This window comes from Natator depressus, chromosome 1 (assembly GCF_965152275.1).
Source record: "Natator depressus isolate rNatDep1 chromosome 1, rNatDep2.hap1, whole genome shotgun sequence".
NCBI classification, from domain to species: Eukaryota; Metazoa; Chordata; order Testudines; family Cheloniidae; genus Natator; species Natator depressus.
Window position 1 is genome coordinate 261,758,584 of NC_134234.1, and position 15,844 is coordinate 261,774,427.

The following is a 15,844-nucleotide window of genomic DNA, read 5'->3' on the forward strand; positions in this document are numbered from 1 at the left end:
AATGTAAACAAACTTGTTCCTTTTAGTGACTGGCTGAACAAAAAGTAGGGCTGAGTGGACTTGTAGGTTCTAAAATTTCTTTTTTTTTTTTAAACACAACTGCACTCAAAAACAATCTACATTTGTAAGTTGCACTTTCACGATAAAGAGATTGCCCTACGGTACTTGTAGAGGTGAACTGAAAAATATTTCTTTTTTACAGTGCAAATATTTGTAATAAAAATAATATGAAGTCAGCAAGGTACACTTTGTACTCTATGTTGTAACTGAAAACAATATATCTGAAAGGGTAGAAAAACATCCAAAATATTTAACAAACATCAATTGGTATTCTATGGATTAACAGTGGGATTAAAACTGCGATTAATCATGGTGTTTTGTTTTGTTTTTTAAAGTTAATCACGTGAGTTAACTGTGATTAATCAACAGCCCTCGTTAAAAGCCTAATGACAGACAAGCAGCCCAGCAAGCCAATACTTTTTCCTTGTGGCTACCATGTTGTCCTTCAGAATTTAAGGTTTTATTTAAAAAGAGTTTAATCTTTATGGTTGCAAAAATAACCTGCAAAATATGAACAAAATCTAAATTGATTCAGTAATATCTGCCTAGGTCTCTAGGCAACCTGAAACAATGCCACAGGTAATTTGCATTTCTGATCAATAGTAAATTTGTAATACTGCATTTAGATGATCACAGCATGCAAGAAAGGAGAGACATAATCATATGAAGAGCTGCACAATCTACTGTCAGTAACATACGATTGCTATCACAAAGGTCCAAAGCTTGGGTTGGGAGTGGAGCTTTGGAGTGTACCACCATTTACAGTTTTTCCCAGTCTGATCCTCGGAAGCCACGCTATAGGGAAGCCTGCGATGGCACCCAAGTCCCACCAAGGGGGTGTGAAGAAGATATGCATGATCCTATTTTGAAGATCAATACAATCCACCGTGAAGGTTCTTATTCTGAGAGCCAAGTGAGTAAAGCTTGAATGAGTACCACTACCATTTTATTTCAGTTTGACTACAACCTACATTGACATGAGCAGGTAAAACATTTAAAAGTCTAAAAATCCTAATGACCAGGGCTTATAGCGAGGGCCCTATGAAATTACGGCCATGAAAACCGCATCACAAACCATGAAATCTGGTCTCCCCCCAGCGAAATCTGGTCTTGTGTGCTTTTACACTATACTATATAGATTTCATGGCGGGGTGAGGGGGAGCCGGACCAGTGTTTCTCAAATTGGGGGTCCTTATTCAAAGGGGAGTTGCAAGGGGCGGTCACAAGGTTATTTTAGAGGGGTCCTGGTATTGCCACTTTTACTTCTACGCTGCCTTCAGAGCTGGGAAGCCGGAGAGCAGTGGCTGTTGCTGAGAGCCCAGCTCTGAAGGCAGCGCCTTGCCAGCAGTAGCGCAGATGTAAGGGTGGCAATACCATACCATGCCACCCTTACTTCTGCATTGCTGCCTTCAGAGCTGGGTGGCTGGAGAGTGGCAGCTGGTGACTGAGGGCCCTGCTCTGCAGACAGCAGCACAGAAGTAAGGGTTGCAATACCATACCATGCCAACCTTACTTCTGCACTGCTGCTGGCGGTGGCCCTGCCTTCAGAATTGGGCTCCAAGCCAGCAGCCGCCGCTCTCTAGCTGCCCAGCTCTGAAGACATCGCTGCAGCTGCCAGCAGCAGCGCAGAAGTAAGGGTAGCAGTCCTGCAACGCCCCCTACAATAACCTTGTGACCTCCCCGCAGTTCCTTTTTGGGTCAGGTCCCCAATTACAGCACAGGGAAATTTCAGATTTAAATAGCTGAAATCATGAAATTTATGATTTTTAAAATCCTATGACCATGAAATTGACCAAAATGGAGAATTTGGTAGAGCCCTACTCATAGCCAATGTGTCTCCTAAGGGGAAAAAACAGTTAAAGTGTCATTTATCAATGATATAAAATGGAAACTCTTAGCATACATCTGCATTGCCGAAGTCAGATGTTTACATTCACCACTAGTGCAGCTCCACTGTGGTAGCAACAGTAGTGTAGAAAGGGATCACACATCTTTACAACAGCGTATAACACTACACCCCCCACAGAATGTATTGTATTGTGGTTCTGAGCGGAAAACAGGGAACAGAAAGAGAATCCCCTCTAATGCACTTTTAAGTAGTGCATGGGGCAGATGGGAAAGCAGGGAAATTTTCATAACACTGCATCATTGCTCTGGGTTGAGCAATAGAGCACAAATTGTAGATGTGGAACAAGAATGAACTTCAGAATAGGTTCAAATGGATCCTCCCATTTATTCTCTTTCATATTTTATTTCCTCTAATCTATTTCATTCATGCAACCTTCACATCAGTTATGGTTTTCAGGAAACAAACTTGAACGTTTCTTTTATGGAAGTGCTGGAACTCAGCTCAGCTCCTGTGACCATTAACTTTTCTCCCATGTGGGAGAAAGATTCTTTGGAGTTATGATCCTTAACTAGGCCTTCAGCAACTGGATAAGACTTAAAAAACAGCCACCTACCAATTTTATTTTCAAGGGAAGAGTACTCACCCTCCACCTTGAGAGAGCCATGAGGCATATCTGAAGTCAGATATTCAATGGGAGAGCTGTGCATGTAAGGAAAGAAGACTAGAATGGGGTTCCACAGAGTAGATTTGAGAAGAGATTTTTACCTGTAGTTTCAGGAGAGTGATTGTAATCTTCTGCTTACAAATCAAGGTTATGAAAACAAAGAGCTAAACTTGGTGCCATTACAGCTGCAAGCCACTTAATTTAAGCTGTGAGAAAACAGCCTGCCAAAAATATGGAGGAATATAGCTTATTTGAAAGCAATACATACCTTCATGCCACTGGTTTTCACAGAGCACACCTTTATCTGTGATGCTGAATTTTTAAATGGTTATTTAACATTTACATAATGTATCAGCTAGAAGCCTTAATCAGTTTGGGGCCACAGTGCATTAAGCCCTGTTCATACAAAGTGACATCAGTTCAGCAGATTTAAAAAAAAACTTGAAAAATTGGTCAGTAGAGGCCTCCACCTAGTTGCCATTATATACACAGAATGTTTACTGGTTGATAGTAACCAAGCCTTTTTAATTTTTTCAGAAAGGACATAACATACTACATGGGGCTACTATACAGTGAGAACTACCAAAGGGCCAATACTAGCAACGACGAGCTGAAGGGGAAGCAATGACGACATTGAAATGAGTGCAAATATTTATCTGGGATATATACAAAGCACATCTTGGTTAAAAATGGAGTGGTACATAACATCCATGCACATAGGATGACCAAAATTAACCTATTCTGGGTATGTTTAATGCAAATGACTGATGCAGTCTAAGCAGAACTTCAACCTTCACTTGATTATTGTAAATCAGTGAGGAAAAAAAAAAAAAAAAAAAAAAAAAGACTTCCAGACCCTAAAAGGAGAATCCCATACAAGATTTGTGGACAGTTACTTTTTTTTTAAATCAGATATTTGGAATTTTCTGTGGAGTTGAGTGTAACGACAGGAACTGCTATATGGAATGTGCTCTGAATTTTATGAGGTTTAGTTGTGACCATGTTATTAAGAAATGTGTGAAATGCAGACGGCAATTTTAAGTTGGGATTTTTGGTCCTAGGATTTTATAATTCTTATGCTCAGAGCAAAGAATAACATTAGTGCAGTGCACATGTGCACACTGAGGACCACTAGAGACATTCTTGACTTTTCTGTCTTTGTAACAAATAAATTAGGATGGTTAAGTATTAATGTACATTTGCAGGTACCTTTATAGAGTTATTCTGTGATCAGGTCAGATGAGAGAAGTAGAGAAGGAAGCTGAAAGGAAAACAAGGCATCTGAACCTGGATTCAGTATGATTACTGAATGTCATCTTCACATATAGTTGACCCACTTACGTAAGCAAACTTTTTTTTGTTTAAAAAGATACCTATGCCTACAAATAACTGAACTTCAAATTCAGCTTAATATCTTTTTCCCAACACAAGATTCCAGTGTTGAGGAAAGGGATCAAATTTGCATATAGTGAAACAAGTCAGACAGCCTAATTTCACATAGAGCTCTTTATATTCTTTCAAATTAAGTTACCCGATTAAGGTACTCCATTTTTTTAAAAAATTGCAGATAGCAAAAAGCTACGTTCTACTCAGAAACATGTTCATTCAGAAACGTGCACTATCGGAGTTTGGCCATCTGCATTTGTTGCCAGATAGGTTCTAACTGAAATTTAGGATATTTGATTTGACCAATAAAGCCCTATAGTAACTTAGGGCCCTCAGTAATGAGAGAGCTTCCTCCTCTGAGATATTGCTGCAGCCAACCTGTTGAAGTGTGCATGCTAACAGTCCTCTGGTTTAAATGGGAAGAAGTGACAGGGAGTTTTGCATGAAAGACCTCAACTTTTGACCTCTTCTCAGTCTATCCAAGGTCAGATCTGTTTATGCATTGTCGTGTGCTCTCACTATTCTACTGGTGACATCTGTTTCTTTTAGATTGACTTACAAAGCAAGTTGTACACTTTAGAATTTTACTTTGTAAGTTTTAAAAATGTGCTACAGCAGCTCTAGGCCCTAAGGATCAGCGCTTTCCAGAAAAAGAACATGTCAAAAATCTATCACAAGGGGAAAGTCTACTACTTCTATAGCCACAGCATCCGGAGGCCCTAACCAGAATTGGGGGCTCATTCTGTCTATACACGCATTTCTGGCTAGACATCTTTTAGCTTTCAATTAATCCCTTTTTTAAAAAGCAAAACAAAGATTAGCACTGAAATGTGACAAATTTACAGCCATGGAGGACAGAAGTATTTTTTACCCACAAAGAGTGCTAACTTTCCCCACTACCAGGGATGGGAACGGAGCACAATCTATTTTAATGAAATACTTTGCTCCTCTAGTGCAACTACCACGAAGGGTGACACTAATAAAGAGGAAAGCCAGCCACATGAACCACCTATCCACTACAAAGTGAAACACAGTAAAAAGCCACTAGATATAATCTTTGCTCACAACTGGTGGACCTGAATACAGACCAACCACCTACAGGAGGAAGTCACTCTTAATCCTCTGAGAAATCCATTTTCACCAGTAAAACATTTATTTCCATCTTAGCTGTGTTACTGACATTAGCAGTCCGTCTGAATTTGTTGCAGTTAAGGGAGAAAAGCTTGGCTCCAAGAGTTCTTGAAACATTTAAAACTTTCTAATTTCGTAAGTTAGGAACGTTCAAAACATTTTGAAAATTTGGAACCTCAATGTTACTATTAGTGCTGGTGTACAAGTTAGCTCATCAGGTTAGGACAGTTCAGGTTGAAAGTTTATTGAAACTTGCAAATGCCCAAAGCTAAGTCCTATAAGATCAGTAGTTCTCAATCTGTAGTCCATGGACTCAATGTAAAGGGTCCGCAAAAGACAGACTGAAAAGTGACAGGACAGAATTCAACTATATATGCCGACAATAGATTTCCAAAGGTGTCTGGCACCTCCATTCGAAATTTCTGAAGAGGTCCATATCTCCACTGGAAGTTTTTTAGGGGTCCGCAAATTAAAAAAGGTTGAGAACCACTGCTGTAGACTAGCGCACTGATATTTATACAAAGAGGTTTATTAGGAATAGCGTCTTTCACACAACTGTATCTGAAACACCTCAGGGTTAAATACAGTTACTAAATTAACAGCAAAGTTAAGAACACAAATGAGATTTTAAAAATGTAGAGAAACAATGCGACTGCTCCAAATGGGAGAAGCTGTATAAAAAGTTCTTGAACACACACAAGAATCTCTCTCTCTCAACATCATCTTATTTAGTAAATGAGTAGAGGGCGCAGATGGAGAGCAAAGAGACAAGATTCAAGAGGCAGAATGAAACATCTGTGGCTGGTTTTTAAAAACAAGGCAATGTCAATCTGGTCCCTGAAATGAGTAGGGAGCCTGGGTATATGCTTGGAGATCTTTCCACTCTACACATATGTGGGAAGCAACATTTTGCACATGTTGGAACATAAACAGGAACTTGAGAAACTTTAAAAGGAGTTACAGTATTCAAAGCAAGATAAAGAACTCTGCAGAGGTGGCATCAAGACGGGGAGGGGAGGGGGTACACAGAGGCAACGTTACAGAAGTGACAATAGACAAGTTTGCAGCCAAAACATATACGGGGAGTTCAGAGTCAAGGAGAGGGCCATGGTCATGGGAACGGAAGGCAAAATGGGATATCAGAAGGCAGAACAGAGTTTGAAATTTGTCCCACAAACCCTTGACCGATATTTAGGTGAAAGATTAATCCATAAGGAACATGGCTGAAGTAAGCAGAGCCTTGACAATCAGCGTAAGAGTGGTAATTTAAAGCAGTCGTTTTCGAACTTGTTTTCTGGAGACCAAGTTGAAGAAAACTATTGATGAGCGCGACCCAATGGAGCTGGGGATGAGGGGGTTGGGGTCCAGAAAGGGGCTCTGGGTTTGAGGGGGGCTCAGGGCTGGGGCAGGGAACTGCGGCACGGGCTTATCTCTGGTGGCTTCCGATCAGTGGCCCAGCCAGGGTGCAAAGGCAGGCTTCCCGCTTGTCCTAGTACCACGGACTGTGCTGCACCCCAGAAGTGACCAACAGCAGGTCCAGCTCCTAGGCAGAGGTGCGCAAGTGCCTCTGCGTGGTTCTTGCCCACAAGCATTGCCCCCCTGCCCTCCTCCAGAGCCGGACCTGCTGCTGGCTGCTTCCGGGGTGCAGCACAGTGTTGGAACAGGTAGGGACTAGCCTGTCTTAACGGCCCAGTCGGTGGCGCTGATCAAAGCCACCACAACCCAGTGCCTTACATTCCGTGACCCAGTACTTGGTTGCGACCCACAGTTTGAAAACCACTGATTTAAAGGATATAATATACAGAAACAACTATGAACTAACACTGATTCAATGGAGTTCACATGGCTAACACTGTGGGATAGACAAGACTAAAGAAATCCCAGAAAACTGGTTATAAGTGGATTTGCCATCTACTATGTATTGTGCTGAACCAGTTGAAACATTTATCAGGATAAACAGGAAAAAGTAGCAGTTAAAATACAAGTGAGAGAAGGAGGGAAGTAAAGGGCTTACAACTGAGCTCTTGAGTTTCAATAGGAGGAATCACCAGAGACAAAGCAGTGTTACAGGGGGAAGGACCACAATGAAAAGAAACCCGACACCTGAACAGTTATTCAGGAAGACAAAGTCAATCAGTGAGTGCCAAGATTTACACAGAGGTCAAGACAAACTTTTGTTGATGAAGACTGAATGCACAGATGCTATTAGGCAACTGTCTTAATGAAACATGAATTCCAAATAGTTGAGGCTATTGTGCAAAACGTGGTTTGAACACTGATAGCAACACAATCATTTTGCTAAGAAAGAAGGGGTTAAAGACTAAACCAGCCAAGATTTGCAAAACTAAATAGTGATCTTGGGTATCAACTTGGCATCTGATAGTGAGTGTTCACTTTCTGAAAACGGAGACTCCTTTAAGGTGTCAAGTTGGGCACCCAAAATTACTACTCAGTTTTGGTGATTAGTGTGTATGTCATGGTCAAAGAAAGGCTTACAAAAGGGCAAGTAGTTGCAGATTTTAGGGAGTTGGGAAGGTAGCAGCAGAAGAAAAAGGAATTGTTGATAATGGTTGAAATGTTGCAAGCAATGCTGCTGAGACAAGACCAAACAAGGAAGAGTGCCAAGTAAACAGGTAGTTTTCCTTAAAGTACTATGTCAGAAGAGTGACAGGTGGCGAATAAAGTGTTTGTGACAGTGCTGCAAGTTTGGCCAGTTACATTAAAGGTGGATGGAAATCCTTTGCATGTGGCCAAGGAAAGGATAAGAAGGTGGAAATATTAAATTGAGTGAGACATTAGAGAACATGCAAACAGAATGGTCAGTGGGAGTGAGAGACTAGAAAAGATGGGATGCCGCTGTTAGAAGTCACATGGCCATGGAGGAACAGATTGGATAATACTTCGTACATAGCTCTTTTCACCATCAATGCATTTTACAACATACTTAATATATCCCTCCAAGGTAGGCAAGTATCCCCATTTACAGGAGGGGAAATTGCAGCAGAATCGTCATGTGATTTGGCCAAGGTCAGAGCGTGTGTCAGAAGCTCAAGAGCTCATGGCTCCCAAGACTTGTTCAAAACATACCACCATACCTTGCTCTGTATAGGCTCTAGAAAGAATCTATTATGAGACACACAAGTGACAAGGTCAGAGGGGTAAAGACCAGTGAGGTAGAGGCATTCCTAACTGCAAGGAGGGTTAGACTTGGGTGTGAAGGTGTTACATCAGAAAGTCTGAAAATTGCTCTCTCGATGTCAATGCAGGAGAGACACTCTCAGCACTGGCTATGATGGATACATCACCCTCCTCTGTGGTCTGACTCATGGGAATTCAAAGAATGAGGCAGCAGAGGCCAACATCTTAGTAAAGCAGTGATGTTAATAGCACATTGTCTGAGGTACGGTAGCAGGTAAACAGATTTGATGTTCAGCATAAATTTGATAGATATGATGAGATGCCATATGACTCAAATGGTGGGAGAAGGCAGAGAGAGAAACCTTTCAGATGTGGAGTGTTAAATTAAAAAAGGAACACTAAATAAGGATATTAGATATAATTTGCTTTGCCCTTTTCATTCTAGGCAATTCTACTTTTAGAGGCCTGAAGCAAACAGGTAAGGGTGCACTTTTGTAAGCCATCACCTTGGTTGTTATGTAGTAACAGTCTATGTGTTTGTATGTTGAAACAGCAATATAGGAGGACTTGTGTGGTGCTCAATATTCTTACAAATTTAAGCCTGTTTAAAAAAGAATCCCCCACTCCTTTGAGTCCACTCAGGCATTATTTTCCTATCTACAGAGTGCTCCCATCTATCAGATTGTGTGTATGTACAAGAGATTTGCTATCAAGTGATACAACCCCTGATTCAATAGAAGCAATTTCTCAATTACACCTACCTCCAAGCAAAAGTCTGAGATGATTCTGGCACCAGACCCTGAAGGTGACTGATTATGACCAACATTCCAGAACCAAGGGTTCTCAAAAAAAACAACAACCCTATCTACACTCTCCAAATCTCAGGGCTTAGCAAAATTGATGAAAATGATTCAACTGTCATAATGGTACGCAGAAGAGCAGGTATGTCCATAAGTTTTCTGCAGTTGTATATAATCATACCGTGCTACTATATATTAACACTAAATTACAATATGTACAGTAGAATACTGATCTTCCAATCACTCCAATCCCCAGAAGAGAAATGTTAATCATCCTACAAAAATGTGACCATGAAACCCCTGCAAACAGAAGAAACAGTATCTAGAATAGTCTAGCCAACTGAAAAATATGGATATTAATTTTAGAATCACTGCAAGAAGGCTGAGGGAAATGGTTAAATGGTGGTTTAGGGGTACATTTGTGCCTGGTGAACATTCCGGTTTCAAAATTTCTATGCATACCAAAGAAGAGTATGGGGCCAACTGCCTGGTTAAGTATTTAATGTTTGTAATTAGAAATACAGTAGCCTTACAACCATCACACATTTCCTTCATGAATCACATCAGAACAAGCAAAGTCAAATCCACATGTGATTTTTTTTTTCTTAATACAGGTCCTATATACATTTAGATGGTACCATGTCCTGAGTGTCCTTCCATTTATATTATTGGGCATCAAAAACAGCTGTTTTGGAGTTACAGGAGTGCAAAATAAAGTAATTCTGTTCTGGACTAAACAGAAGATAAAATTGATATGGTGTCCTAAAGTTAACACTGAAAAATAAAACTAATGAATACCAATGTAAAATATTAATTTTAAAATGTTCTCTCCCTTTGTAACCTTAAATAAGGAACCATAATGGTTAAAACAGAACATTTGAAAGAGCCATACTCTATGGCACTAAGTAACTTTCATGAAAAATTATAGCATTAAAAGTTCAGCAATTTAATTGGCTAAACATCCCCAAATAATTTGTAGTGAAATTAGCAAATCAAGGCACTGAAGAGTCTAGCAAACAGTATGCTGATTTCAAATCAAAGTTTTGTGAGGCTCTTTTAATCAGGTTTGGTTTTATATACATATAAATAAAAAAAACATGAAAATGGCTGGGTGAGTGGAAAGGCAAGTTGACTGGATGATGCGTAGAAGGCTCAGATGTCCTCTTTTTCTAAACACTAGTCCAGGATTATTGTTTGTAAATTGTATTCATCCTGAAAGCATTTGTTTCTGATCCATGAAAGTGTTCATCTTACCAGTAAGCCCTAATGTAGGCAAGACACCAACAGCTTCTAGTATTTTTACCACCATGTCAGTAAAATGCTGGATGCTGTTGGAGCCCTGTCTACAGAATTACTACCACTGATGACACAGGTGAGAAATTCTCTATTATAGTCATAGTTTCAATGTTACTTTTTTGCCTAACTAAATAGAACTTTATGTATACTTATCAATTCACTATTTTTTGTACGCTAAATGAGCTTACCCCCACACCATCTCATGCAGGGCCCTGTTAGAATATCAGTTACAGCCCCTTAGTGTAAACACAGCCTTAAAGACCTAGTCTACACAGATTTTAGTATTAGTATAACTATCTGTTAGGTCTGTGATTTTACCAATCTAGTTATACTAGTACAGTCCCCCAGTATGGCTGCAATTATCCATACAAAGGTGCCTTATACCGGGATCACTTATTCTTCCCATATGGAATGTAAAATTACAGCCACGCTAAGGGGTCATAACATTTTGATTATATCAGTATATAGAGAAGCCCACGGAAAGGAAGTTATCACATGACAAGATAAGAGTAATTTTGTAGAAAGCTCTGCAGATCAAAGATCTAAAATGAGAACTCTCTATCAGTGAGTGGTGGGAAATATAAGATGTGTTCTAATAGGTCAACATGCCACGGGAAAACATAGGAGGAAATGTATACTTCCTATCTTCCAGGAATAATTATTTTATATTTCAGTAGTTCCTAGGAGCCCCCAGTCATTGAACAGGACCCGTGTATGATGAGCCATACAAACAGAACAAATCCATACAATAAAAATCCATAATCCAACAAAATGATCTGACCTTCTTGTACTTACATTAATTTTGGATCAGAGAAAAACAGACTAGCCAATGCACCCATGCAGATGATATCCTTCTCTGAAGGAGTTTATCAAAACCACTATGGATGTGGGTTGTTGGAGAGCTAACAGACTTGCCGGACTGTGAACTAGGCAACCTGCAATGCTTTCTTAACAAGAGTTCAAAGCTAACATGACGGAACTTTCCACAGAGACTTCAGCAGATGTTTATTTTGTGTTTTCTGTACTTAAAAATATTTTTGGAAGATGAATTGGTTCTAATGGTTACATACTGAGAGAAAACATTGGTGTTTAAGGATATTATTTCTGTCCTTTAAAAAGAGGTAGTGAAAAGTGTAAGTGACAGGCTATATACTAGTCATGGGCACAAAGGTCCATGGAGCCCTTCCTCCAGAGCAATACCAACAAGGATACCCAAGTCTTGTGCAGCACGAAAAGGGAAAAACAGCATGGCCAAAAGGCAATAAATGATGTGATTTTAAGAATGACCTTGCAAACCCATCTTGCCAGAATCAAAAGCCTTATTGCAAAGTTGAGGTTATCTTTGCAACACCACAGAATATTTATTTTAACCATAATGACTCAAGATATCTAACCTCAACCCTACCATTGGTCCCTTGGACTAACAGCTTTTGCCACTGGTCCACGATCAAATATATTTGCGCTTTCAGACACTGAAAATTATTCTGAGCTCTGTGACTTGATATATTTTATCTAATTTCGTGAAAAGATCTATTTGCACTGTTAGGTTGTAAGTGTAAACACCTTAATGAGGTAGCAAAAAACTAGGGGCCCTCTTGTTTACCTTAAAGTTTTTTGTTTTTTAAACCTAGTGTTAATCATCATTTAACTTGAGGGAGCCAACTTCATTGTAAACGCTTGTCTGGACACTCCCAACATTTGTTTCAGGCTACAATTTGGTTTACTCCAGGGAAGCCGAGGAAAAAGCATGGAAATGATTGGGCTCCAGCAAGGATTCAGAGGACAAAGCAGAGGGAAGAAACTGCCAAAATTAGCTTCTGCACTTGAGTAACAAAAATATGTAGTAAAAAATGTCTAGGTCACTCGCCTTTAGATTTTCTTAATCATTAGAACAGAATCGTAGGGTTAGAAAGGACCGCAAGGGTCATCAAGTCTAATCCCTCTGCTAAGATGCAGGTTTTGTTGTCTCTAAACCAGAGGTTCTCAAACTGTGGTCCGCGAGCTCCATTCAGGTGGTCCGCGGATAGTTCCCTCTAAAGTGTGCACCTGGGTGGCTGCATACAAGAGAATGAAGGGCCACCCACCTAATTAATGAAGCCACGCAGGCGTGGCTCCACTCATTAGGTGCCTGGACCCTGGAGAAGATGCACATATAAGGTGAGGTGGTGGCCTTGCGGAGAATAGAGGGTAGATGGGAGGGGGCAGTGGGATGAGAAGATGGCATGGGGGGAATTTGGGATGTGCAGGGCTGTGGTGGTCAAAGAGACAACTTTCCCCAGCTCCAGGGCTGACGCTGCCAGGAGGGATAGCCCTTCTTCCCAGGCCCAACTTGGGGGCTGCCGCAGTGGTGGAGAGAGGGCACATCCATCACATTAGAAAGGTAATACTACTGATATTAAAATATGAGTTGTGTGCTTTTATTTCTAGAACAAAAAAACCTTTATTATTATTAAGGTTTTTTTCATATGACACTTTTATCCAAAGTGCTTTACAATAGTTACCTAATGGTACAAACAACATTTGGAAAGATCATTAAGTGGTCTGTGGAGACCCTCAGCAATTTTCGAGTGGTCTATGGAGAAAAAAAAGTTTGAGAACCACTAGTCTAAACCATCCAAGACAGATGGCTACCCAGCATCCTTTTGAAAACCTCCAGTGAAGGAGCTTCCACAACCTCCCTAGGCCATCTGTTCCATTGTCCTACTGTTCTTACAGTTAGGAAGTTGCAACATGTTTCTCCAAAATGCTCAAAGAAAATAATAGCGGCAATGTCTCAAGGAGCAGCTTTCCTCAACCCATGACTGCAAATAGCTTAGGAGACTTTTTCTTCCTTAAATTGCTAGTTATGTTGAATATAAAATGCCACAAATATTTTTTCCCAGAAAACACCTGTTCAGGCCAAACTATTAAAGGCAGCTTGGGAGTACAAGATGAGCTCCAAATCCCAGAAGTGAACCAGACCAATATTCTGGCTATTTAGCCCTCTAGTCACAATGTTTGTTGCAATATCCCACCAATCCAGCCATGGTCCAGAACTGGCCTGTTTTCTCTTAGGACTTCAAAGATTGCATGTAAAACATTAAAACCATTTGGAGTGCAGAAATAAAGCATGGAGCGTTAAATATGCAGTTTGTTTTGGTTGCATGTGAAAGGGAACAATCTAGCCAAGACAGCTGGCTGGTGGCTTTATCCCTTATGCTTGCAAAGAATTTTTGCATATCTTTTTGAAACTTGGATTAGCACCTGCATGTTGATACTGGAGTCTGATTGGAATTCCAAGGCCTAGTCTTCCTTTTAAGTTTTCATGGAAAGCCAGAGCTTGGCAAGACTGAAGAACTGAAATACCAATCTCTTTTGAAATGAAATAATTGGGCACAAGATACTCCACCTTCCTTATAAAGCTCAATGTTACAAGGCTAAACATCCAATTAAACCTTCTGAAAAAATGAGAGGGCCCATTTAAAACAATGTTGCCCCAAAAGAATCCCAGGAAGACAATCCTGGTAGCGGTCTAGCACTGGTAGCTGGCTATCCCCTTCTTCCCACCCTGGCTCAGAGAAGCTGAAGGCATGAATCAGGTGACACATTCATGGCTCCCTTGATTCACCTACCTGATATAGGGATCCCTCCCAGACCTGTGCTGTGTTGTGGCGGGAGAGTCAAGTCCAAGAAATTACTATTTGAGGTGGGATTTGCTGTGTGATTCAAGTGCATGATGCTATTGCGTGGGAAGGCCATCCAAGGATAGCGAGCTGCTTGGCCTGGAAAACTGAAGGAGTTGTAAACTGCTCGGTGCTGTTGAAACTGCGGGAACCTCTGCGGCAAGACTGGAAAGGTGCTACTGAGAGAGTTGGCATTTGAGGGAGCAGCAGGATGCAGGAATCCAGACCCTGACCCTTTGGCAGTTGTAGTGTGCGGGGAAGGGTTCTGAAGAGATGTAGGTGAGAGGGAAGGCTGGTCTTGGACTGACAGTTCCTTCTCAATCAGGTCTGCTAAGGCTTTGCGGGTGATATCAAAGGGGTCAAACCCTAAGTCATCCTCTTGCTGTTTGGAGGAGCCAAACCCAAATGCCGCTTGCCAGTCTGTAGAGGAGGATACTGGGATGGTTTCTGTTGGAGGAGAAGAGGGATGACATTTAACATTTCAACTAATCTCACCTCCGTGGTCTTTTAAAAAAAACATCTTATTGCTGCAGTTTTCAGATCCAACACTATTAAATGTCAACATTCGGCCACCTTTCATATTAATACATTTTTATGACGTTGCCCCAAAGACATTTGGTATTTGAACAAGCACTTCCACTTTTGCAGCTCATCTTATCTTTCTATCTCACTCCACTATAAACTAACTAGGAATTTGGGGTGATTTGAGATAGTACAGACAGGACTGATTTCATTGCAGGATAAAGCAGAAACAGGTCTAAAGTGCAAAAAAGAAAGCCCTTACCAAATAAATACCTTCAGTAAAAGCAAAGAACAGAAATATAGGGTGACTAAACAGGTGCTCGCACAGAATAGTCCTTGAGTTTTTACTAGTAAAAGTTTTCCACTGAATAATGCATTAGTCAGAGCAACAGAGTAAAAATCCCTTAGTCTTATTAAATAAAGGTGCTGTTAAATATTCTGCTTTCAGTTCTAATGTTGTACTTCAGGGCTGATATGTAACAATTTTGTAGGAGGGGAAAAGATTTGGCCTCTTGTACTTCTGAAAACAAGTACTGATGACTTCTGAGCAACCCTGGGAAATAGCTTGCAGAGTATAAACACCATCAAATTACGTGAATGAGTAAAATATGCACCTTGACAAAGGAAGTTGAAGAAAAATAGCTGTACTGTAAATTTTGATAAGTGCTTTGAAGCACTGTTGTGGACATGAGTTACCAAAAACTCTTCCTTGCGTTTTCATTTCGCGCACGCGCGTGTGTGTGTACACAGAGAGAGAGAGTGAGTTCATCTTACTATTTATATGTTTTAAAAATATTAAATTCATAGCCTCTGAACACTGGAAACTGTCATTCAGTTTTTGGAGAAAGTATGAGAGACAACATGCTGGAGACAGATTCTGAGCCAGCAAGTCCCCTTCTATAAGGCAGTATCACAAATGAGCATTTGCATTGTCTCCCTCCGTTACGGAGATGCTGGAATCAACTGCTTAAAGGAGTACATACCACTGTGAGAAGACTGGAGAAATTATGGAAACTGCTCTGTGCATCATTTCTCAGAAGACTAGAATCTAAACTTCCACTTTTGTCCCCAGTATGAGAATTATAGGATTAAAGAGAGACACTAGGCATGAGGAAAGTAGATCTTCCACATTTAGGCTTTATCTACACTATTGTTTTTGTCAGTAAAACTTTGTTTTTTTTCCACTCCCCTGACTGACATAAGTTTCACAGACAAAAGTGTTGGTGTGCACAGCGCTATGTTGACAGGAGAGGATCTCCTGCCAACACAGCTAATGCTGCTCACTTGGGGATGGTTTAATTATGCCAGCGGGAGAGCGCTCTCCTGCCAGCAAAGA

General features: G+C 40.6%; 1 protein-coding gene across 7 annotated transcripts in view; it reads right to left on the reverse strand.

Annotated features, from left to right (window-relative positions):
• Nucleotides 1-15,844, reverse strand: part of CNOT4 (CCR4-NOT transcription complex subunit 4) — a 118,455-nt gene that overhangs the window by 12,852 nt on the left and 89,759 nt on the right. For all 7 annotated transcript variants that reach the window (XM_074941799.1, XM_074941798.1, XM_074941804.1 and 4 more), the window contains one exon: nt 13,936-14,433. In XM_074941799.1, the coding sequence (XP_074797900.1) occupies nt 13,936-14,433 (498 nt within the window). The remainder of the gene's footprint in view (nt 1-13,935; nt 14,434-15,844) is intronic.